Here is a 24,711-nt window from a genome sequence, read left to right on the forward strand (position 1 = left end):
TTTTTTTTTTTTTTGAGATGGAGTCTCGCTCTGTCGCCCAGGCTGGAGTGCGGGGGCACGATCTCAGCTCACTGCAAGCTCCGCCTCCCAGGTTCACGCCATTCTCCTGCCTCAGCCTCCCTAGTAGCTGGGACTACAGACACCCGCCACCACGCCTGGCTAATTATCTTTTGTATTTTTTTTTAGTAGAGACGGGGTTTCACCATGTTAGTCAGGATGGTCTCGATCTCCTGACCTCGTGATCCACCCGCCTCAGTCTCCCAAAGTGCTGGGATTACAGGCGTGAGCCACCGCGCCCGGCCACTTCTACTTATTTAAAAAAAAAAAAAAAAAAAGTTAGCAGTCTCAGGCAGGTCCTTCAGGAGGTATTCCTGAGGAAGGCATTGCTATCATAGGAGATGACAGCTCTATGAATATGTTATTGCCCCTTGTGTTAGGGTTCTCTAGAGGGGTGGAACTAATACGATAGATGTATATATGAAAGGGAGATTTTTAAGGAGAATTGACTCACACGATCATGAGGTAAAGTCCCACGATAGGCCGTCTACAAGTTGAGGGGCAAGGAAGCCAGTGGTGCATCAGTCTGAGTCCCAAAACCTCAAAAGTCAGGAAGTTGACAGTGCAGCCTTGAGTCTGTGGCCAAAGGCCCAAGAGCCCCTGGCAAACCACTGGTGTAAGTCCAAGAGTCCAAAAGCTGAGGAACTTGGAGTCTGATGTTCGAGGGCAGGAGGCATCCAGCACGGGAGAGAGATGAAGGCTGGAAGACTCTGCAAGTCATTCTTCCATCTTCTCCTGCCTGCTTTATTCTAGCTGTGCTGGCAGCTGATTAGATGGTGCCCACCCAGATTGAGGGGGAGTCTGCCTCTCCCAGTCCACTGACTCAAATCTTCATCTCCTTTGGCAACACCCTCTCAGACACACCAGGAACAATACTTTGCATTCTTCAGTCCAGTCAAGTTTGACAATATTAACCATCACACCCCTGAAGACCTTCCAGTGGGACAAGGTGTGGAGGTGGAAGACAGTGATATGGATGATCCTGACCCGGTGTAGGCCTAGGCTAATGTGTTTGTGTCTTAGTTTTTAATAAAAACATTTAAAAAGAAAAAAAATTAATAGAAAAAGCTTACAGAATAAGGATATAAAGAAAAATTTTGGTATAGCTATATAATATGTTTGTGTTTTAAGTGTTATTACAAAAGTATCAGAAAAAGTATCAAACTTCTTGAAAAACTGAAAAGTTTAAAAAGTAGAACAGTTACAATAAGCTAAGATTAATTCATTATTGAGGAAAGAACCATTTTTTTAATGAGTGCAGCCTAAGTATCCGGTGTTGATAAAGTCCACAGTAGCATACAAGGTAATGTCCTAGGCCTTCAGTCACTCTCCACTCACTCTCTGGCTCACCCAGAGCAACCTCTAGTCCTGCAAGCTCCATTCATGGTAAGTGCCCTTTATAGGTGAAGCGTTTTTTATCTTTTATACTGTATTCTTACTGTGTGTTGTCTATGTTTAGATAGCTTTAGATATATGAATACTTGCCATTGTATTACAGTTGCCTACAGTGTTCAATACAATCACGTGTGTACAGGTCTGTAGCCTAGGAGTAGTAGGCTGTCCCATACAGCCTAGGTGTGGAGCAGGCTCTACCGTCCAAGTTTGAGTAAGTGCACCCTGTGATGATCACACAACAAGGGAATTGCCTAATGACATAATTCTTAGAATGTATCCCCATTGTTAATCGACATGACTGTATACCCCAAGGAGCTCAGGCTTCATTACCATTAAAAGGCCCACCCCACCAGCCAAGCAGTGCCACCAGCACATGGATTCTCCTAGCAGGAGCCTCTGTGAGCAGGGGCCCTCTGTCATCTCCATAGCAGCTGTGCGGTCACCACCACCCGACACTTCCCTTGTGTTTCTTTCCATTGGGTGTTTGGAGCAGATATTAGAAACAAGAAAGGGAGGATGAGTTCAGCCCTGGAGGCAAATGAGCTTCTCTGGGCCACAGAACATCTGGAAGCACCCAGAATCTCACAAATGCCTGCCTACCAGGTTCGACTAAAGTAATTACTGTATGTTGTGATCTCATTTTAGAGTTTTGTTTACTTTTGCCATTTGGAACTCAGATTTTTCAAATCTTAGAACCCATTGAACAACTGTCATCATTAAACAGTGGCATTTTGGGGGAGGCTTGGTTGCCTTTAATCGTGTTGGAGTTGTATCTTACCTGACTAAAAAGGACGCCACACACTGGTGACGATGGATCACTGGTCAAGGAAGTGGTGGCTTTGTGCACCTGTAAAAGTTCTGTGGCTTAGAAGAGGAATGTCCTTGAAACCAGCTTAGAGAAAAAGACTACTTTTTAGAAGAAATGACAGATTATCTTCATTATATAGCATGCTTTTCATTGTCACAAAGTAATCAAACATTTGGCAAAAGCTAAGAGATGCTTTAACAATTTCTTTTTCAGGAAATGATTAAGAGTCTTTTATTTCAAAAATGAGTTTGGAACAGTATATGCATTATTTTACAGTATTAGTCACCAGGGGCGGCTGTACCAGGCACCCACACTCTGAGACAGTCTGATGAAAAGCTGCCTGGGTCAATGGCATGGTCAGCCTGCTGCTCAGCTTCAATTAATCCATGCCTGAGAACTCTTTAGTAAAGCAAGAGCACTGCAACCTTTTGCATTTGAAAAACTAAAAGAACTGGAGTTTCTGCCTTTTTGTTTTTTTTTTTTTGTTTGTTTTTTTTTTTTTTTTTTGGAGACAAGGTCTCTCTGTCACCCAGGCTGGGGTGCAGTGGTGCATCTTTGGCTCACTGCAACCTCCACCTCCTGGGTTGAAGCAATTCTTTTGCCCCAGCCTCCTAAGTAGCTGGGATTACAGGCATGCACCACCACACCCAGCCAATTTTTTATACTTTTAGTAGAGACAGGGTTTCACCGTGTTGCCCAGGCTGTTCTTGAACTCCTGGGCTCAGGTGATCCACCCGTCTTGGCCTCCCAAAGTGCTAGAATTACAGGCATGAGCCACCACTTTTTTTTTTTTTTTTTTAAGCAATTTGATACTTGGTTTTCTCTGGTTTTGTTTTTCCAGTTGTGATATATTCTTATCACTTTATGTTGACCTAATAAACCCAAATTGGGCCAAGTGGCTAGTTGGGAGACTGAGTCAGGAGGATCTCTTGTGACCAGAGTTCAAGATCAGCCTGGACAATATAGCAAGACCTCATCTCGAGGTCTTTAATAGTTTTAAAATTAGCTTGGTATGGTAGCACAACCCTGTAGTCCCAGCTACTTGGAAGGCGGCAATGGGAGGATTGCTTGAGCCCAGCCATTTGAGGCTGCAGTGAACTATGACTGTGCCACTGCACTCCAGCCTGGGCAACAAAGCAAGACCAAGTCTCTAGACAAATAAACAGAAACCCAATTAGTCCATGTGAACATCCTCTATTGCCAGTTTTTTTGTGTGATGTAAAATTGCTGGTATCTCTAAGAAGCTTCTTTTTACTGGCTATGCGTTTTGGCTATGGATTAAGGAGATTTCCCAAAATAGTTTTTTCTTTTAGTACAAATCTTTTTTAAGATATATAGTTAAAATGCATATAAGTAAATAGCATTATCTTTGCAAAATGAAAGAACTTTTTAATTTTATTCCAGAATGTAATGCATTGTTTCTGAAAAACATTGTTTTATGTTAATGAGAAAAACCAGACAGTATAATTGGTTGGAACATAAAGTCAGTGAAGCCAAGGTTCTGAGTTTATCTGAGGAAACAACTTTTTTCAGTAATCTCAGACCAGCTATTCAAGAGCTATCTCACAAACCGTGCCATTGTCATGATAGAGACATTGCTGATAACACAACATAAACCCATAACCCCTACTTGAAAAACAGCAAGAAGTTCATGTTCTTTTGGTGTTTGTTCATTTATTTTCTCATTACCTGAAATGTAATAGATCCATTAATACCATAGATTTTTTAAAAAGCTAAATGTTTGTAACTGTAAGCAACAGTGAAGATTATAGATAGCATTTGTTTTGTTAGAAAAGATTAAAAAGAAACACAATGTAGGACAAATTGAAAAAGTAAACCAAGGTGGTAGAAAACAGGAACAAATATAACACTAATTAGAATAAATGTAAATGGATTAAATTTACCAATCAAAAGATAGAGCTTAGCAGATTATATTTGTAAAAATCTAGATAACAGTATATATTGTTTAGAGCCACACCTCAAACTTAAGGACATAAACAAATTTAAAGGATGAGAAAGATATATCTTGCAAATACGAAGAAAAAAAATAAAGCTGATGTAGCTATATATTAGTATCAGATAAAGTAGATTTGAAGACAGAAAGTATTATTTGGTTTGTAGAAAACAGAAAGCATTATTTGGTAAGCTGTAGTTTACCAAGAGCATATTTTTAATATGTATACACTTATTAATAGCATCACAATAAGTGAAGGAAACTAATAGAACTGAAAGGAAAAATTGATAAATCCATTGACATACTCAGACATTTTAATGACAATCAGCAAAGATGTAGATGATCTGAGCAACACGATTAACAAGCTTGACCTAAAGGACATTTATAGGTTCTTAATTCACCAATTAGACAACATACATTTTTCACAAACACAGAAGGGTTATAAAAATTGATCATGTTCTAGGGCAGGATTATGCAAACCTTTTCTGTGAAGGGTCAGATAGTAAATATTTTAGGTTTTGTGGACCAGGAGTCAAAATTGAGGATATTATATAGGTATCATATAACAAGAGGAAAATCAGATTTCCAAAAGATTTTTATTGACAAAATTTAAAATTTGATTTATGAGGCCGGGCGCGGTGGCTCACGCTTGTAATCCCAGCACTTTGGGAGGCCGAGGCGGGCGGATCACGAGGTCAGGAGATCGAGACCACGGTGAAACCCCTTCTCTACTAAAAATACAAAAAATTAGCCGGGCGTGGTGGCGGGCACCTGTAGTCTCAGCTACTCGGAGAGGCTGAGGCAGGAGAATGGCGTGAACCCGGGAGGCGGAGCTTGCAGTGAGCCGAGATTGCGCCACTGCACTCCAGCCTGGGCAACAGAGCGAGACTCCGTCTCAAAAAAAAAAAAAAAAAAAAAAAAAAAAATTTGATTTATGAACACTGAAATTTGAATTTTATGTAATTTCAAATAACAAAATATCATTCTTCTTTTGATTTTTTTCTTCTCAACCACTTAAAACCATTCTCAGTTTGTGGGCCATACAAAAATAGGTGACAGGTCAGATTTGGCTTACAGTCCATAGCTTGCCAATCCCTGTTCCAGGACTTAAATAAAAAACAGATTTCCAGTGTCAGCTATGATGATTATAGACCATGATCTCTGAACACAGTGCAACTGGGTTAGAAGTTAATAACGAAAAGATAAGAGATCCCTGTCTGTTTTTGTTTTTTGTTTTCTGACCGAGTCATTCTTGTTGCCTAGGCTGGAGTGCAATGGCGCGATCTTGGCTCACTGCAATCCCTGCCTCCCGGGTTCAAGCGATTCTCCTGTCTCAGCCTCCTGAGTAGCTGGGATTACAGGCACCCGCCACTACACCTGGCTAATTTTTGTTTTTTTTAGTAGATACGAGGTTTCACCATGTTGGCTGGGTGGGTCTCAAACTCCTGACCTCAGGTGATCCACCTGCCACATCCTCCCAAAGTGCTGGGACTACAGGCGTGAGCCACCTCACCCGGCCTGTTTAGACATTTTTAAATATATTGTTAAATAGCTCATGGTTTACAGAATATATTTAATAGATGTTTATAAAATGCTAGATCTAAATTATAATGAAAACATTATGTCAACAAAGAGTCGAACGCTGTAAAATATTTGAAGAGATTTATTCTGAGCCAAACATGAGTGACCATGGCCCGTGACACAGCCCTCAGGAAGTCCTGAGAACATGTGCCCAAGGTGGTCGGGCCGCAGTTTGGTTTTACATACTTTGGAGAGGCATGAGACATCAATCAAATACGTTTAAGAAATACATTGGTGGCCGGGTGCAGTGGCTCACGCCTGTAATCCCAACACTTTGGGAGGCTGAGGCAGGCGGATCACGAGGTCAGGAGATCAAGACCATCCTGGCTAACACGGTGAAACTCCGTCTCTACTAAAAATACAAAAAAATTAGCCAGGCGTGGTGGCGGGCGCCTGTAGTCCCAGCTACTCGGGAGGCTGAGGCAGGAGAATGGCGTGAACCCAAGAGGTGGAGCTTGCAGTGAGCCGAGATCACGCCACTGCACTCCAGCCTGGGCCACAGAGCGAGGCTCCGTCTCAAAAAAAAAAAAAAAAAAGAAAAACAAATACATTGGTTTGGTCCAGAAAGGCAGAACAACTCAAAGGGGTCCGGGAGGTTCCAGGCTATGGTGAATTTAAATATTTTCTAGTTGACAATTGGTTGAGTTTGTCTGAAGACCACGGATTGATAGAAAGATAATGTTCAGGTTAAAATAAAATTTTGTGCAGCCCAAAGTTCTTTTGCAGTCTTATAGTGGCTGTCCTTAGAGACAGTAGGATGACAAATGTTTCCTATTCAGATTTTAGGTAGTCTCTTTAGAATTGGGAGGGTCTGGAAGAAAAAGATCTAGTGATGTTAATAGAGATTCTTTACAGATGCAAATTTTTCCCCACAAAGAACAGTTTTGTAGGACCATTTCAAAGTATGGCAAAGAAGCATGTTTTGGGGTAAAATATTTTCATTTTCTTCTTTGTCTTGTAATGTTATGCCAGAGTGAGGTTGGAAAGTAAATCATGATATATAACACCTATGTGATGAGAATTTATGATTTGTAGAGCATGACTCACCAGACCCCTTAGATAGGAATTTGGGCAAGGTAAAAAAAATCAGAATTTAGTCCTTAATTATATACCAGAATTTGTGAGATATGATTAAAGTGGTGCTGTGAGAGAAATGTGTATCCTTAATTACTTATATTAGCAATAAAACTGTGATCATTGGTCAGATAGGTATTTATCTTAAAATATTAATTGAACAGGAGAGTAAATCCAGTGAAAGAAAAAGTAAGATAATAAAAATGAAAGTGAAAATTAGTACAATAGGGAAAAATGATAAGGTAGAGATCACCAAATCCAAAAATTTGTTCTTTGGAAAGAAATCAACAAAATAGACAAATTGCTTGCAAAACTGATCAAGAGAAGAAAAGAGAACACCGAAGTAAACAATTTTATGAATGAAAAGTTGGGCATAGCTATAAATAGAGATTACAAGGTAACCAAACGTAAATTATAAGATGCATAGGTAGTTCAATGGGGGAAATTTCGAAATCTTTTCAACAAATGGTGCTGAAACAACTGAATATCTGTATTTTTTAAAAAGAAAACCTTGATTCTTAGCTCACACCGTGCGTAAAAATTAACTCCAGATGAATCATAGAGATAAGTGATACGGCTCCAGTGAGTGGAGGAACCACCAGGGTTCTTAGTTCTCAGGCCAGTTTAGACAAAACATGGACACATGTGGAGTGGTTTTAAGGAGCGGAGAGTTTAATAAGAAGGAAGAAGGCAGAAGGAAGAGGCTCCCCCATACAGAGATAGAAGGAGAGGAGGCTCCAAAGCCGAAAGAGGAAGTCCCCAAGTGCTGTGGATACCAGCCAAGTCTGTATGCAGAGGCTGAAGGAGGCGGTCTGATTTGCATAGGGCTCGGGATTGGTTTGACTAGGCATGTGATTCACCATGTAGCCCTCAGAAAACGCTGGCCCTCCCACCCCAGCCTTTAAATATGCAAATACAGGGCGCCAAGGATGTTCTACACACGTGGGGATATGTGGGGGCGGCCATGTTGCCAGGAACACCTGGGACAAGGGGAGGAAGGCACAGGAATCGCCATGTTGGGTGGACCCAGTTTCTAATGGTCTGTATTTGCATATCAAAGGTTGCTAGCCTGGCTCTAAGAAACTTACAGGCTCACGCCTGTAATCCAGGCTCTCAGGGAGGCAGAGGCGGGAGGATAGCTTGAGCCCAGGAGTTGGAGACCTGCCTGGGCAATACAGCAAGACCCCTTCCTCTACAAAAAAGTGGGGGGAAAAAAAAGAAAGCTTCCCAGGACTCCTTTTCCTCTATCTGCCTACAATAATTTATTAATAACTCCTACAACATAAGTGTAAAAGCTAAACTTCTAGAAGTCTTTGCAGCCTGGGGCTAAGTAAAGATTTCTTGGATGGGATGCAGAAAGCGTGATCCATAAAAGAAAAAACTTGATATTGGACTTCATCAAAATTTAATGATACGAAGTTACAATTAGGAAAAATAAGTTTTGGTGTTCTGTTACACAGTAGAGTTAGTATAGCAAATAACAATGTAGAGCATATTTCAAGATTGCTAGAAGAGAAAATTTTAAGTATTGTCACCACAAAGAAATGATAAATGTTTAAAGTGATATGGTATTAACTCTGATTTGATCATTATATTATGTATTCATGCATTGAAACATCACATTGTACCCTATACATATATACAGTTATTATGGGCCAATTATAAATTAAATTTTTTCTTAATTTAAACTTCTTCTGTTTCTTGTTGTTGTTTGTTTGTTTTTGTTGTTGTTGTTGTTGTTATTTTGAGACGGAGTCTCACTCTGCCGCCCAGGCTGGAGTGCAGTGGTGCAATCTTGGCTCACTGCAAGCTCTGCCTACCGGGTTCACGCCATTCTCCTGTCTCAGCCTCCCAAGTAGCTGGGACTACAGGTGCCTGCCACCACACCTGGCTAATTTTTTGTATTTTTAGTAGAGACGGGGTTTCACCGTGTTAGCCGGGATGGTCTCGATCTGACCGCGTGATCTGCCCGCCTCAGCCTCCCAAAGTGCTGGGATTACAGGTGTGAGCCACTGCGCCTGGCCAACTTCTTCTCTTTGGAAGATACCATTAAAAAAACAAAAAGGCAAGCCAAAGACTGGGAGAAAATATTTGAAGTACGCATATCTGATAAAGGATTATATCTAGGATTTATAGAGAAATTTTATGAGAGTAAGAAGGTGAAAACTGATATTTACTATATATTTTTTAAATATATTTGCCTAGCCGGGCGAGGTGGCTCACGCTTGTAATCCCAGCACTTTGGGAGGCCAAGGCGGGCGGATCACGAGGTCAGGAGATCGAGACCACGGTGAAACCCCGTCTCTACTAAAAATACAAAAAATTAGCCGGGCGTGGTGGCGGGCGCCTGTAGTCCCAGCTACTTGGAGAGGCTGAGGCAAGAGAATGGCGTGAACCCGGGAGGCGGAGCTTGCAGTGAGCCGAGATTGCGCCACTGCACTCCAGCGTGGGCGATAGAGCGAGACTACGTCTCAAAAAAATAAATAAAAATAAATAAATAAATATATTTGCCTGTGTTCATACAGTCATCCCTTGGTATCCATAGGGGATTGGTTCCAGGACTTCCCACAGATACTGAAATTCATGGATGCACACGTATATGATGTAAAATGGTATATTTGTATATAATCTATGCACATCATCTTGTATACTTATTTATTTACTTATTTTGAGATTGAGTCTCGCTCTGTGGTGGAGTGCAGTGGCTTGATATCAGCTCACTGCAACTCTGCCTCCCAGATTCAAGTGATTCTCCTGACTCAGCCTCCTGAGTAGCTGGGACTACAGACGTGCACTACCATGCCCGGCTAATTTTTGCATTTTGAGTAGAAACGGGGTTTCACCATGTTGGACAGGCTGGTCTTGAACTCCTGACATCAAGTGATCTGCCTGCCTTGGCCTCCCAAAGTGCTGGGATTACAGGTGTGAGCCACTAAGCTCAGCCCATCTTGTATACTTCAAATCATTTCTAGATTACTTATAATACCTAATACAATGTAAATGCTAAATAGTTGTTACATTATGTTTAGGGGTAATGACAAGGGGAGAAAAAAGCGTACATGTTCAATACAAATGTAATTTTTTTCCAGTTTTTATTAAAAGTTGGTTGAATTCATGGATACAGAATCCATGGATACAGATGACAAACTGTATATGGAAAGGGATTTCAACAGATATACCCCAAAAGATGTGTAGATGATCAATCAACACATGAAATGATGCCCAACATATGAGTCATTATGGAAATGCAAGTTAGACAATGTCAGCTGGGCGCGGTGGCTCGTGCCTGTAGTCCCAGCACTTTGGGAGGCCGAGGCTGTTGGATCACGAGGTCAGGAGATCGAGACCATCCTGGCTAACATGGTGAAACCCCGTCTCTACTAAAAATACAAAAAAATTAGCTGGGCATGGTGGCGGGCGCCTGTAGTCCCAGCTACTTGGGAGGCTGAGGCAGGAGAATTGTTTGAACCCAGTAGGCAGAGCTTGCAGTGCGCCGAGATCACGCCACTGCACTCCAGCCTGGGCGACAGAGTGAGACTCCGTCTCAAAAAAAAAAAAAAAAAAAAAAGACAATGTCATACACCTACTAGAATAGTTAAAATTAAAATGACTGACAACAGGCTGGGTGTGGTGGCTCACGCATGTAATCCCAGCACTTTGGGAAGCTGAGGAGGGCTGATCACCTGAGGTTGGGAGTTCGAGATCAGCCTGACCAACATGGTGAAACCTTGTTTCTACTAAAAATACAAAATTAGCCAGGTGTGGTAGCAGGCGCATGTAATCCCAGCTACTCGGGAGGCTGCGGCCAGAGAATCGCTTGAACCTGAGAGGTGGAGGTTGCAGTGAGCTGTGATCGTGCCATTGCACTCCAGCCTGGACAAGAAGAGCAAAACTCCGTCTCAAAAAAAAAAAACAAAAAAACAAAAATGACAGCTGATGCAAGTATAAAATGACATAACCACTTAGTTTTTTTGTTTCTGTTTTAATTTTTGTTTTCTTTTTTGAGACAGAGTCCCACTCTGTCGCCCAGGCTGGAGTGCAGTGGCACGATCTTGGCTCTCTGCAACCTCCTTCCTGGGTTCAAACGATTCTCCTATTTTAGCCTTCTGAGTAGCTAGGATTACAGGCGCCTGCCACAACGCCAGGCTAGTTTTTGTATTTTTAGTAGAGATGGGAAACCCATCTCTGGTCTCGAACTCCTGAGCTCAAGGTGTCCACCCATTTTGGCCTCCCAAAGTGTTGAGATTACAGGCGTGAGCCACCTCGCCCTGCGCTATTTTTTGACTTTTTAATTGTAGCCATTCCAACTGATGTGAGATGGTATCTCATTGTGGTTTTGATTTGCATTTCTCCAATCAGTGATGTTGAGCCTTTTTAAATATGCTTGTTGGCTGCATGTATGACTTCTTTTGAAAAGTGTCAGTTCTTATTTTTTGCCCACTTTTTAATGGGGTCGTTTTCTTGTAAATTTGTTTAAGTATCCTTATAGATGCTGTATATTAGACCTTTGTCAGATGCATACTTTGTAAAATTTTTCTCCCATTCTGTAGGTCGTCTGTTTACTTTATTGATAATTTCTTTTGCTGTTCTGAAGCTCTTTAGTTCAACTAGATCTTGTTTGTCAATTTTTGCTTTTGTTGCGATTGCTTTTGGTATCTTCCTCATGAAATCTTTGCCCGTTCCTATGTCCAGAATGGTATTGCCCAGATTGTCTTCAAAGGTTTTTATAGTTTGGGTTTTTACATTTAAGTCTTTAATCTTGAGTTGATTTTTGTATATTGTATAAGAAAGGGGTCCAGTTTCAATATTCTGCATATGGCTACCCAGTTATCCCAGCACCATTTATTGAATAGGGAGTCCTTTCCCCATTGTTTGTTTTTGTCAGCTTTGTCAAAGATCAGATGGTTGTAAATGTGCAGCCTTATTTCTGGGTTCTCTATTCTGTTCCATTGGTCTATGTGTCATTTTTGTACCAGTACCATGCTGTTTTGGTTACTGTGGCACTGTAGTATAGTTTGAAGTCAGGTAGCATGATGCCTCTAGCTTTGTTCTTTTTGCTTAGGATTGCCTTGGATCTTTGGGCTCTTTTTTGGTTCCATATGAATTTAAAAATAGTTTTTTTCTAGTTCTGTGAAGAATGTCATTGGTAGTTTGATAGGAATAGCATTAAACCTGTAAACTGTTTTGGGTAGTATGGCCCTTTTAGTGATATTGATTCTTCCTATCCGTGAGCATGTAGTGTGTTTCCATTTGTTTGTGTCATCTCTGATTTCTTTGAGCAGTGTTTTGTAGTTCTCTTTGTAGAGATCCTTCCCCTCACTAGTTATCTGTATTCCTAGGCATTTTTGTTTGTTTGTTTCAATTGTGAATGAGTGTTTGTTCCTGATTTGGCTCTTGGTTTGGCTGTTGTTTGTGTGTAGGAATGCTAGTGATTTTTGTATGTTGATTTTGTATCCTGAGACTTTGCTGAATAGCAATTTGGATAGACAAATTATGGTATATTCATACAATGGAATAATATGTATGAAAAGGAATGAACTACTGACACATGCAATTCAGATGACACTCAACATCTTTATGCTGAGTAAAAGTAGTCAGACACAGAAGTTGAACATACCATATGGTACCATTCGTGCAAAATTCTAGAATGAACAACCAATGACAGAAATCAGATCACTGTTTGCCTAGGACTAGGGTTGGGGATTGACTTCTGGGGCGAGGAGGGACTTTACTGCATGTAAATTATACCTTAATAAAGTTGATTTTTAAAAGGAAAATATTAACTACTTGCCAGCAGTTTTGAAAACTTACATGAAATCGACAAATTCCTTTTCAAAATTATCAGAACTTTTTTTTTTTTTTTTGAAACGGAGTCTCGCTCTGTCGCCAGGCTGGAGTGCAGTGGCGTGATCTCGGCTCACTGCAGCCTCCACCTCCCAGGTTCAAGTGATTCTCCTGCCTCAGTCTCCCGAGTAGCTGGGCCTACAGGCGCATGTCACCACGCCCGGCTAATTTTTGTATTTTTAGTAGAAACGGGGTTTCACCATGTTGGCCAGATGGTCTCGATCTCTTGACCTGTGATCTGCCCACCTCAGCCTCCCAAAGTGCTGGGATTACAGGTGTGAGCCACCGCGCCTAGCCCTAAAATTATCAGAACTGACTCAAGAAGTAAAAAGGTTGAAAGTTTAGACTGGGCACAGTGGCTCGCGCCTGTAATTCCAACACTTTGGGAGACCAAGGCGGACAGATCACTTGAGGTCAGGAGTTGGAGACCAGCCTGGCCAACATGGCAAAACCCCATCTCTACTAAAAATACAGAAATTAGCTGGGTGTGGTGGTGCGTGCCTGTAATCCCAGCTACTCAGGAGACTAAGGCAAGAGAGTCACTTGGACCCGGGAGGTGGAGTTTGCACTGAGCCAAGATCATGCGACTGCATTCCAGCCTGGGCAACAGAGCAGGACTCTGTCTCAAAAGAAAACATGAAAGTTTAGTACTAGGACTATTAAATTGAAGAAGTGGTTAATAATCTTCCCATTACAAAAATACGTAGCCAGATGATTTGGCAGGCTTGTCTACCAAACTTTCAAGCAACAAATCATCTGTTTATACAAATTCTTCTGGGCATTGAAGAAAGAGGGACTACTTCAGCTCATCCTGAGAGGGTAACATAACCCTGCTAACTCCAGAGACGCACATTACCAAAACAAAATCACGGGTCTACTACATTCATGAATGCAGATGCAGAAAGTCTAAAGACACTAGCACATCAGCTTCAACTGTGCATATAAAAGACAATACTTTACCTCTAAATTGGACTCTGGTAGGTATGCAAGAATAGTATGATATGTAAAAATCCATACAAATAACTTACCACAGTAGATTAATAGAGGGGAAAATGTGGTCATTTGAATAGATGCAATAGCATTTGATAAACTTAACACCCAAGTATAAGTAATGTTTTTCAGTTAATTTTTTTTTTTCTTCATTCTGATTGAGGGAGTATTGTTAGCAAGACTGAGGGGGAATATAATCAGAAACTTAGAGCTTTACTGTTCCGGTAAGGGACCAACAGACACTGATGGAGAATCTGTTACTTAACCATAAGTGAGAGGCAGTGTAACAGTGGTTGAAAGGAAGGACCCTGTAACCAGATATTCCTGGGATTTTTCGTGTTTCTGTCTCTTGCCTGCTGTGTTGACTGAGTCTTCTTTGTAGATGAGAACAATAATACCTTCCAAAGACTGTTGACTTGAGGCTTAATGAATTAATGTACATGAAACATATAGAACACTGTTGATGCACAGTATGCCCTGAAGTCAGATTCAATCATTTTTCTTAAAAAAATTTCTTTAGAAACAATACCTTGCTCTGCTCTGTCACCCAGGCTGGAGTACAGAGGCACAATGATAGCTCACTAAGGCCTCAACCTCCTAGGCTCAAGGAATCCTCCCACCTCAGCCTCCTGAGTAGCTAAGACCACAGGTGTCTGCCACGGCTCCCGACTAATTGTTTTGAGACACAGTCTCACTCTGTTGCCCAGGCTGGAGTGCAGTGGCGCTATCTTGGCTCACTGCAACCTCTTTCTCCCAGGTTCAAGTGATTCTCTCACCTCTGCCTCCCAAGTGGCTAGGACTACGGGCACGTGCCAGCACGCTTACCTCATTTTTGTATTTTTAGTAGAGATGGGGTTTTACCATGTTAGCCAGGCTGGTCTCAAACTCCTGACCTCAAGTGATCTGCCTGCCTCGGCCTCCCGAAGTGCTGGGATTACAGGCATGAACCACCTTACCCAGCCTCGACTAATTCTTAAAATTTTTTGTAGAGGTAGTATCTCGCTATTTTGTCTAGGCTGGGCTCAAGCTCCTGGCTTCAAGTGATCCTCTCACTTTGGCTTCCCAGCATTCTGGGTTTACAGGCATGAGGCACTGTGGCTGGCCTCAATAATTTTTTTATAGCTTTCAAATAACATATGTTATATTTTAAGGCCATCTCCATCTTAGCCAAAAGTCTAAGTTAATGACAATGTCTAGACTTTGATAAAATGTTTTCCTTTTCAGATTACAAATTGACTCTTTTCTGTGTATGTCCCCAAGGTGAGTGATTTCACGTGGAGCCATGATGGAACTCAAGCACTTATTTCCTATCGAGATGGGTTTGTCCTGGTTGGTTCTGTCAGTGGACAAAGACACTGGTCATCCGAAATCAACTTGGAAAGTCAAATTACGTGTGGCATATGGACTCCTGATGACCAACAGGTAACACTTCTGAAATGTGGTGGGTGTGTGATGTTAAAACCATGGGAGCTGGGAGGGAAGAAAGGGGCAGGAGAGGGGGAGCTGGTGCAAAAGCCTCTTTAAGAATCACAATGGAAAAGAACAATAAAACTGTCCAGGTAAAAATTAAAATAAAAATTTTAAATGAACCATAAATTGGAGAAACAACGTTTCCCACCAATGTGGTAACATTAAGTTAACATTTTAATTATATAAAATGTTCATACAATTTTATTAATAAAATCTGCATAAACATGCAGTTGATATGATATCAACTAAGTTGATACTAAGCTAAAAAAAAATCAGGATAGGAAATGGGATGTTTGGTATATTGCTACATCCGTAAGACAACAAAGAAGCCCATCCACATGGTAAAAAGCTGGAGGAAAGTGAATCAAAAGATTATAAGCAATTATTTTATAGTAATGAGCCTCTGGTTCATTTTTTGAAAATTGAATTTCAAAATTTTCTTTAATGTGCTTATTTGACTTTCATGAGAAAATAACATAATAACAAAATTCTATATTGATAATTCATTTTGGAGGCTGGGCACGGTGGCTCACGCCTGTAATCCCAACACTTTGGGAGGCGGAGGCGGGTGGATCACATAAGGTCAGGAGTTCGAGACCAGCCTGACCAATATGGTGAAACCCCATCTCTACTAAAAAAAAAAATACAAAAATTAGCCAGGCATGGTGGCGGGCGCCTGTAATCCCAGCTGCTTGGAGGCTGAGACAGGAGAATTGCTTGAACTGGGAGGCAGAGGTTGCAGTGAGCCAGGATTGTGCCACTGCACTCCAGCCTGGGTGACAGAGCGAGACTCTGTCTCAAAAATGAAATGAAAATTTTTAAAGTATAAGGATTGACTAGTTAAAATCTTTATAAATATAAAACATGTGTTTTCCATGTATAGCAGAATACATATAATGCCAGAATGTTTTATCCCAGAGATTTAAGTTTATTATTGGTCAAAAACCAAGCAGTATAATATGGAACCATAACTTTCATTTTTGAGCCACTTTTTTTTAACTGAATTGCTTTCCTCTAGTCACTATATATTTAATGTTTCCATTTTTCAAGTAAAAAGACAAATATTTTTTCTTTTCTCAAAATTGGTATTTTGAGATTTATGAAAAGGTATTTTCAACTCCATGTTTCTTCCCTTGCTTTCCCCAGAGGCTTTCAATTATCCCTTAGTATTTGTGTGTATTTATATGAAATGCTTAGATTCATTTATTATAAAGCTGCATTTTTATGGGTTTTTACTACCCCCAGAGTCTCAGAAGTGTGTTGCATTAAGTGACCTTCCCCAAGGCACCTGATCTCTCCTGTATCAGTTTCTCCTGTGTGACAAGGACTATGTATTATTTCCTGCCTAATCCCCAGGGCTTTTTAATGATCAAATGAAGGAACAGGTATGAAAGCCCTTAAAAATCCAGGAGTGGATGTCTTGGCTTCACATTCTTTCCTCGCCTAGAGTGATGGAACCCATGAGCCATCTGTGAGGCTCATCTCATGGTCCTCTGATGAGTGGTGCCAGCCAGTGTCCCCAGCAGACTGCGCACATGTAGGACAGGCAGGGGACCCACTGGGGATACAGCAGTGAGAGAGACGTGGCTCTTGCCTTTGAGGTACAATTGGACCTGTTGAGGAGACAGACCTCTCCTTACACAGAATCTACTGCTGTGGCTTGGCAACGTGTGGAGGAGGACTTCCCAGGAAGGGCTGGCTGTGACTCCCAAGTTGAATCTGGGGTACGTTGTTCCAGGCAGCCCAAGCAGAGTTCCAGGGTATTGACACCATAGTGTGCATGTACCACAGGGAGTGGTTTCCTGCTGCTGTGGAACATGAAGGGAGACTCCTGGGGCTGGAGGAGTCAGTTGTACAATGGCCATGGGAAGCATGGAGGCCATGCTGGCGTGCCTGGCCTTGACTCTGTAGACCTTGGCGTGAGGGAAGAGCTGATGTGGCAAGCAACTGGACACATGGCCACAGCCTCTGTCCTGGTGACTGCTTTTAGTAACAGGTGGGATTTTGTTCTCGGAAAGTGCCCCCACTGCCTTTAAATAAAAGGGTTGCAGCAGGGTGCCTGTTGTCTCAGCTAGTCAGGAGGCTGAGGTGGGAGGCTCACTTGAGCCCAGGAGTTCTTGAGACCAGCCTAGGCAACATAGCAGGACCCCATCTCTAAAAAAAAAAAAAAAGTATTTGCAGGTCGCTGAAGCAATAAGGACCCTGGGAAAAATTTACCACAGAGAAGATGTGTATCAGGCACTCTGTCAGTCTTGTTTGAACTGGGACGTAGAGCAGGAATACTCCTCCTCCCGTCTCTACCACTCATTCATATCTCTTGCTTGGTTTGATTTTATCAATGGAAAAAGAGTCCATAGACAGGTTGTGCGCCAGCCTAATGTCTGTAACGTCAGGAGTTGGATGTGGAAAGTGCACCCCTGCAGCTCAGGGGCTCTGAACGGTGGACATGAAGGTAGAGCTGCAGGAAGCCGGCTGAGTCTCTTCCTGCTTCCCTGAGAACTTTCTGCCTTTAATGTGAGTTAAAACAGCTTCCAGGAGTAAACCTCTTCTTCACATCTTGAGCTATTTTGGTTTATAGTGGGATTTTAGGCTACTTCCTGTCAATTTTAAAAAATATAAGCAGTACATGGCTGGGCACGGTGGCTCACGCCTGTAATCCCAGCACTTTGGGAGGCCAAGGCGGGTGGATCGTGAGGTCAGGAGATTGAGACCATCCTGGCCAACATGGTGAAACCCCGTCTGTACTAAAAATACAAAAATTAGCTGGGCATAGTGGTGTGTGCCTGTATTGTGCACTATGTTGCCAACTTTCTGTTATGAATGTGTTCAAATGTACAGAAAAGTTGAGAAACCTTCTGAAACATTTTGCCATATTTGCACTTTTTCCTCACCACTCCCCACTTTTTTGTAGTTTTTGTTTTTGAAAGTAAGTGGTAGACATAGTGGCACATCACCCTTATATATTTCAACGTGTGTTTCCTGAGAATAAAGCCTTTCACCTGCACAGGCACCCCTAAGAAATTAGCAATGACATTATCTGGTATCTAGGCTATCTTTTTATTTCCCTAATTGTTACAGGAATGTATTTCATAGTCTTTTTTAGTTTTTTGGAACCAGGATCCAGTTTAATTCATGTCCGGCAGTTGGTTGTTCTGTCTCTTCAGTCTTTTAGTCTAGAACAGTTTCCCTTTTTTAAAACTGACTTTTTCGTGAGGTCAGTGTGGCCGCCTTACACGCTGTCCCCACACTCTAGATTTGTCTGGTTGTGTTTACTTATGGCATCATTTTCCTTCCGGCCCTTGTATTTCCTATAAACTGGAAGTTAAGTCTAGACTAGAGTTGGGGTAAACAATTTTGGCAAGAATACTTTAAAGGTAACATATTCTTTACTCTGAACCACACTAAAAAGTGTATAATGTCTCATCCTAGTCAGGGTTGCTGAGTTTGATGGAACCTTTGTAAAAACAAAAGTTGCCAGGCGCAGTGGCTCACGCCTGTAATCTCAACACTTTGGGAGGCCAAGGCAGGTGGATCACGAGGTCAGGAGATCGAGACCATCCTGGCTAATATGGTGAAACCCCGTCTACTAAAAATACAAAAAATCAGCCGGGCGTGGTGGCACGTGCCTGTAGTCCCAGCTACTCCAGAGGCTGAGGCGGGGGAATTACTTGAACCCAGGAGGCATTGCAGTGAACCGAGATGGCACCATTGCACTTCAGCCTGGGTAACAAGAGGGCAACTCTGTCTCAAAAAAAAGTTATTTTTCACAGCATGTTGTTAATGTCATCTACACTTAAACAGCTAATTTGTTCAAAGGATGTATTTTACTTCAGGCTGAAATTTGTCTTCCATTAAATTGCAAGAAGGGAATGTAATCCTACCTGGAATTTATTTAGTGGGTGAGGACTCTGTATTAGTTTGCTTGGGCTGCCATGACAGAATATCACAGACTGGGCGGTTTCAACAACAGAAATGGTATTTCTCACAGTTCTGGAGGCTGGAAGTCCAAGATCAAGGTGTTGGCAGGTCTCATTTCTCCTGAGGCCTGTCTCCTTGGCCTACAGACACCTGCCTTCTTATTGTGTTCTCGCGTGGACTTTTCTCTGTGCACCCACGTTTCCAGTGTCTCTTCCTCTTCCTGTAAGGACACCAGTCCTATTGGATTAGGTTCCCACCCATATTATCTCATTTAACTGTAATTACCTCTTTACAGGCCCCATCTCCAAAAATAGTCGCATTTGGGGTTCAACACATTTGTTCAACAAAATTCAACATATGAGTTTTGGGGCACACAATTCAGTCCATAATAGACTGATAGAAAATATTTTGGAGAATATAAAAGTTACAGAAGAAATAGTGATTTAAACTCAGCTTGATAAACTTGGGATATATTTATAAATAGAACAGGTTTTATAGGGCTTGGGAGCAAACCAGAATGACACAAAGAGAAAATGTCAAATAAATGTAAGTATGACTGGGAAAAATATCTGGGTCCTAAGTTGATCCAGAGTAATGCTGCAGCAGTGAAGCTTTTGCAGTTCTGGAAACACCCAGCATCACAGCAGGGTCTGCCAGAGCGAATGTCTCATTGTCTGTGTTCTCCTTCGGTTTAGGAGAATACCTTGCTCCTTGATATGTGAAAGTTATTTGAGACGTTGACATTTTGAAATATTCTTCCAGCATGTTTTGGATCTTAGCTAACTGTCAATTCACTTGGAAAGCCTTTCAACTAGAGAATGCAGTGAGAACCTGAGCTGTGTTTCCATGAAAAAGGTAGACATGCTGATATGCCACCCAGCATTTCCAGGCTGAGTGTGGTCCTCCTAGGGCGGTGACCAGCTGATGTGACTCAGGCCACTGAAGAAAGGTCAAAAGAACAGCCCCAAACTTCAATTTGAGACTCCAGTTTAAATGTGGAAGAATTTTGTGGTAACTTCTGAATGAAAGTTACCACGTAGATAAAATGGCATGGGAAGAAGACTCTCTCCTTGTTCCTGCCCGTCTGGGGGAGCTCCAAGAAGCAGCCCCACACGTTTCTCTGCTGTGGGAGACAACGGGCTCTGCCCAGAACTCTTCCCAGGCTGTGGCTTTGTCCCTGTGTCATCTCTGATACCCCATCTCCAGAGAGCTCCTGCAATGAGGCATATACATAATATGGGTGCATGAACCATTTTTTAAATCATCTTAAGACAATTTCAAGGCGTTAAAGCTTCTGGAAGTTAGTGACTCCCATTTCCTCCCACAGTCAGGGTAGCCCCCTGTCCTGGGTCAAGCAAAAATGCCTATCTTGTGTATGTCTTCCAGGCATTTGCAGCTTCCCTCCCCAGTCAGTGGTTCCTGTTTCTTGCCCCAGGAGCCACAGAGCATACTTCTCTCTGGGCTCTTGGCCTCAGATGCGGTCTCCTTGGCAGCCTGGTGCTTCCATCCTCTGCTTGGCTACATTGGTTGGCGTCTTCTGGACCCTGTCAGCACATCCAGGCACGTTCTTTCTGGCAGTGCCTCTCCCAGCTGGATCTCGCCTCCTCCTCCCATCCCTGTCATCTCCCTCCCCGGCTCTTCATGGCATGCCTTTCCATCCAACTCGGTCCCCTTTCCTAGGTTCCAACCTCAGACCTCTTCCCTTTTTTCCATCCTTTGGGTGATTTCTTCCATTGCCACAGCTGCATCAGCTCCCGTCTGTTCACTGCTGGCTCCCCACACCTATCCCACGCTCATCGCTCTTGTCCTTCACATTGCCACACCATCACCGTCACCACCACCACCATGCTTGCAGAGCAACTCCGGATAGACGTAGATGTTGCTCAAGTCCACTGTGGTCTGAACTTAGCATCCTCTCCACCCTGTCTCTCCTCCCTCCGGCCCCTCAGCTGCACTCCTGTCTTGCTCATCATTTATGCCCTAAACTGGGAATTGCTCATCGTTTGTGCCCTCAGCTGGGAATCCTTTATCCCCTAAACTGGGACTCTTTATTATTATTATTATTATTATTGTTATTATTATTATTATTTTGAGGCGGAGTCTCGCTCTGTCACCCAGTGGCACGATCTCGGCTCACTGCAACCTCCACCTCCCGGGTTCAAACGATTCTTGTGCCTCACCCTCCCAAGTAGCTGGGACCACACAGGCATGCACTACCATGCCTGGCTAATTTTTGTATTTTTAGTAAAGATGGGGTTGGCTAGGCTGGTCTTGAACTCCTAACCTCAAGTGATCCACCCGCCTTAGCCTCCTAAAGTGCTGGGACTACAGGTGTGAGCAGCCTGGACTCTTTTCTGTACCTCCAACCTTCACTTAGTCACCAGGTCCTGTTGATTCCACTTCCTATGTTTCTATCTGAGACTATTTATACTTAAGGTTTATAGATGATTATGCTCAAACCAGCTTAACTGAAAGTATTTAAGGCTTCACGTAACTTGACCAGAATGTATCACTTGAAGGGAGGTTAATGGTTCTCCTGAAATACAGGTACAGGTATACTTCACTTTATATAGTAGATGAAAGAATGTAGGTAAAGTGAGTTTTTGAAAACATGATTATATTTTAACTACCCACCTACAGGAATCTCCCTATTTAAAGAATATTCTATAGAAATTGCCCTTGTTTAGAAGGCAGTTGTTTTTGAAATGAGAATTCTTCACCTCATACATGTTTTTGCTAGCAATATCCTGATTTTAGTTTTCCGGGAGTAGAGGTAATACATCTTTATAAATACTAAACCTTTTTAAAAGGAGGGAGTCTTAAATCCAGTATTTTCTTAGACGCTCTTAAAGCATGATTTCAAATAAAGTAGAAAGAGTCTGGGCTGATAAGTATTAAATAGTCACCATGGTAAAGCTTTTAGCTTTTCAGGTCTTGGCACATGCAGTACTAGTAGGTTGCATTTTATTCTCTAGCCTCAGTGCTGGTATTTAGTTTTGTGTTTTTTAAACCTAGAAAGTGGGAAGGTTTATCCTTTTTGCTTTGGGATACAAAAGGTAGGTCCCAAGTCCCTTCTCATCTGCTAAGGAGGTTTTGCACCCTGTGTGATCTGTTGTGTGCTAGTGTGATCATGTCCCTGAGGCCACTGTGTCTTCACAGCAGCTAAGCACTGTCAGATCATTTAGGGGGAGAAGCAGTAACAGTCACTGAATGCATGTGCACCTCTGGGACATCTATGAGATGAAGGCTTTTTCATATACATGTTTTGCAAGAAATATGACCTTTATTTGCTATTTGGAGCAGAGTGGAATCAGGACTTGAGTAGATAGTGTAACAAGATTATTTAAAAGAATATTTTAGTACAGAATTTTTAATTCATTTGTTTCAAATAGTTTAAAAATAAATTTTAGATCAGGCTTAAAATCATGCCTGTAATCTTAGCACTTTGGGAGGCCAGAGCAGGAGAATTGCTTGAGGCCAAGAGTTCAAGACCAACCAGGGTAATGTAGCAAGACCCCATCTCTACTAGCCAGGTGCATGGCACATTCCAGTGGCCCCAGCTACTCAGGAGGCTGAGGCGAAAGGATTGCTTGAGCCTGGGAGGTCGAGGCTGCAGTGAGCTGTGATCGCTCATTGCACTTCAGCCTGGGGAACAGAGCAAGACCCGGTCTCAAATAAAATAAAAATAATATTTAAAAAAATAATTAGTATGCAGATGTCTTTTCAGAGATATTAAGGGATGAAAAATGAACTGTTACAGATACTCATATGCAGGTAAACGTTAAAACATTGGTCAGTTGAAAAGAATAATTCATTCACTTTTAAAAGATAAAGTCATGACTGAAGTACAGTTTAGAACTCAAGGAGATTTCCTAACTCCCCAAAGTATCCAAGTAATAAATGATTCTGGCTGGGCATGGTGGCATGTGCCTGTAGTTCCAGCTACTCAGGAGGCTAAGGTGGGAGGATCTCTTGAGCCCAGGAGTTCTGGGCTGTGGTTTGCTATGTCATTCAGGTGTCTACAATACAGTTTACTTCCTGGGTGCAGGGGACCACCAGATTGTCTAATGAGGGGTGAGCCGGCTCAAGTCAGAAACTCCTATTAAAACAGGTTAAAACTCCCGTGCTGATCAGGAGTGGGATTGCACCTGTGAATAGCCACCGCACTTCAGCCTGGGCAACATAGTGAAACCCTATCTGTAAAAATCATAAAAAAATAAATGATTCTGTAGGGATTTTTAATTATATAATTTTTTAATTAGATAATGAAAATTTTCAGTAACATGAAAAATAAGGAATCCACATATTTTACATTTGCTTTTTTATCCCTTTCTTTTTCTTCTTCTTTGCTGTATTTAAAGCGAATCCCAGATAGCATATCATTTCACCAGTACATACTTTAGTGTAACTCTCCTCAAAACGTGGCATTTCCTTCCATAACCACAGTGCCATTATCACACCTCATCTGTTCCCTACTTGGAGGGAGGTTCTTGTTGGATTGAAGCATGTAGTTTGGGGCTGGCTCTGCTCATGGCTCTGGAGGAGCGCATCTGCAGCACCAGAGAGGCATGTGTTCCTGCTGAGGGCTTCCTTTGTCTTGCATAGTCAGAAAGGAAAGGATGTATAAAGGGAACTTTAAAACAGCAGTATAACCCTTTGCTTTCTCAGCTAAAAACACCACAGTTTGTTTGTTTGTTTGTTTGAGACAGAGTCTTGCTCTGTCGCCCAGGCTAGAGTGCAGTGGCGTGATCTCGGCTCACTGCAGCCTCCATCTCCTGGGTTCAAGTGATTCTCCTACCTCAGCCTCCTGAGTAGCTGGGATTACAGGCACGCACCACCATACCTGGCTAATTTTTGTATTTTTAGTAGAGACAGGGTTTCACCATGTTGGCCGGGCTGGTCTTGAACTCCTGACTTCAGGTGATCTGCCCACCTAGGCCTCCCAAAACTGCACCCGGCCCACAGATTTATAATGAAAAGTAATTTACAGGTTGGGCACAGTGGCTCATGCCTGTAATCCCGGCACAGTGGCTCATGCCTGTAATCCCAGCACTTTGGGAGGCCGAGGCAGGGGAATTACGAGGTCAGGAGATCGAGACCATCCTGGCTAACACGGTGAAACCCTGTCTCTACTAAAAATACAAAAAATTAGCAGGGTGTGGTGGCATGCGCCTGTAGTCCCAGCTACTCAGGAGGCTGAGGCAAGAGAATTGCTTGAACCCGGGAGGCGGAAGCTGCAGTGAGCCGAGATTGCGCCACTGCATTCCAGCCTGGGCGACAGAGCAAGACTCCGTCTCAAAAAAAAAAAAAAAAGTAATTTACTGATATTTGATGTATAAATATCAACTAACACATAGAAGAGGTCTATTCTTTGATAGAAAAAAGTCAAACTTCACAAAAGCAAAACGTCACAATTCATTATTTGCAAGGAGCTTTCTATTTGCCCTAAGAAAACATTTTCCTCTGCTGTCACTTTAAGGCTGGCTGTAAGCAGAATTCAGCCTCAACAGCTGCCCTCCCAGAGCAGCTCTCACTCCTACACAGGGCACAGAGCAGCTCTCTCTTCCTCCCTAAGCAGTTCTCACCTCCTCCCAGAGCAACTCTCTCCCTCCATCCATCC

The 24,711-nt window shown here is 42.3% G+C and overlaps 1 protein-coding gene across 8 annotated transcripts in view; it reads left to right on the forward strand.

The window, feature by feature from the left end:
* The window catches only part of TULP4 (TUB like protein 4), a 287,410-nt gene that overhangs the window by 190,077 nt on the left and 72,622 nt on the right, over positions 1-24,711 (forward strand). For all 8 annotated transcript variants that reach the window (XM_063632632.1, XM_055268119.2, XM_055268155.2 and 5 more), the window contains one exon: positions 14,964-15,125. In XM_063632632.1, coding sequence (XP_063488702.1) covers positions 14,964-15,125 — 162 coding nt within the window. The remainder of the gene's footprint in view (positions 1-14,963; positions 15,126-24,711) is intronic.

This window comes from Symphalangus syndactylus, chromosome 2 (genome assembly GCF_028878055.3).
Source record: "Symphalangus syndactylus isolate Jambi chromosome 2, NHGRI_mSymSyn1-v2.1_pri, whole genome shotgun sequence".
NCBI classification, from domain to species: Eukaryota; Metazoa; Chordata; class Mammalia; order Primates; family Hylobatidae; genus Symphalangus; species Symphalangus syndactylus.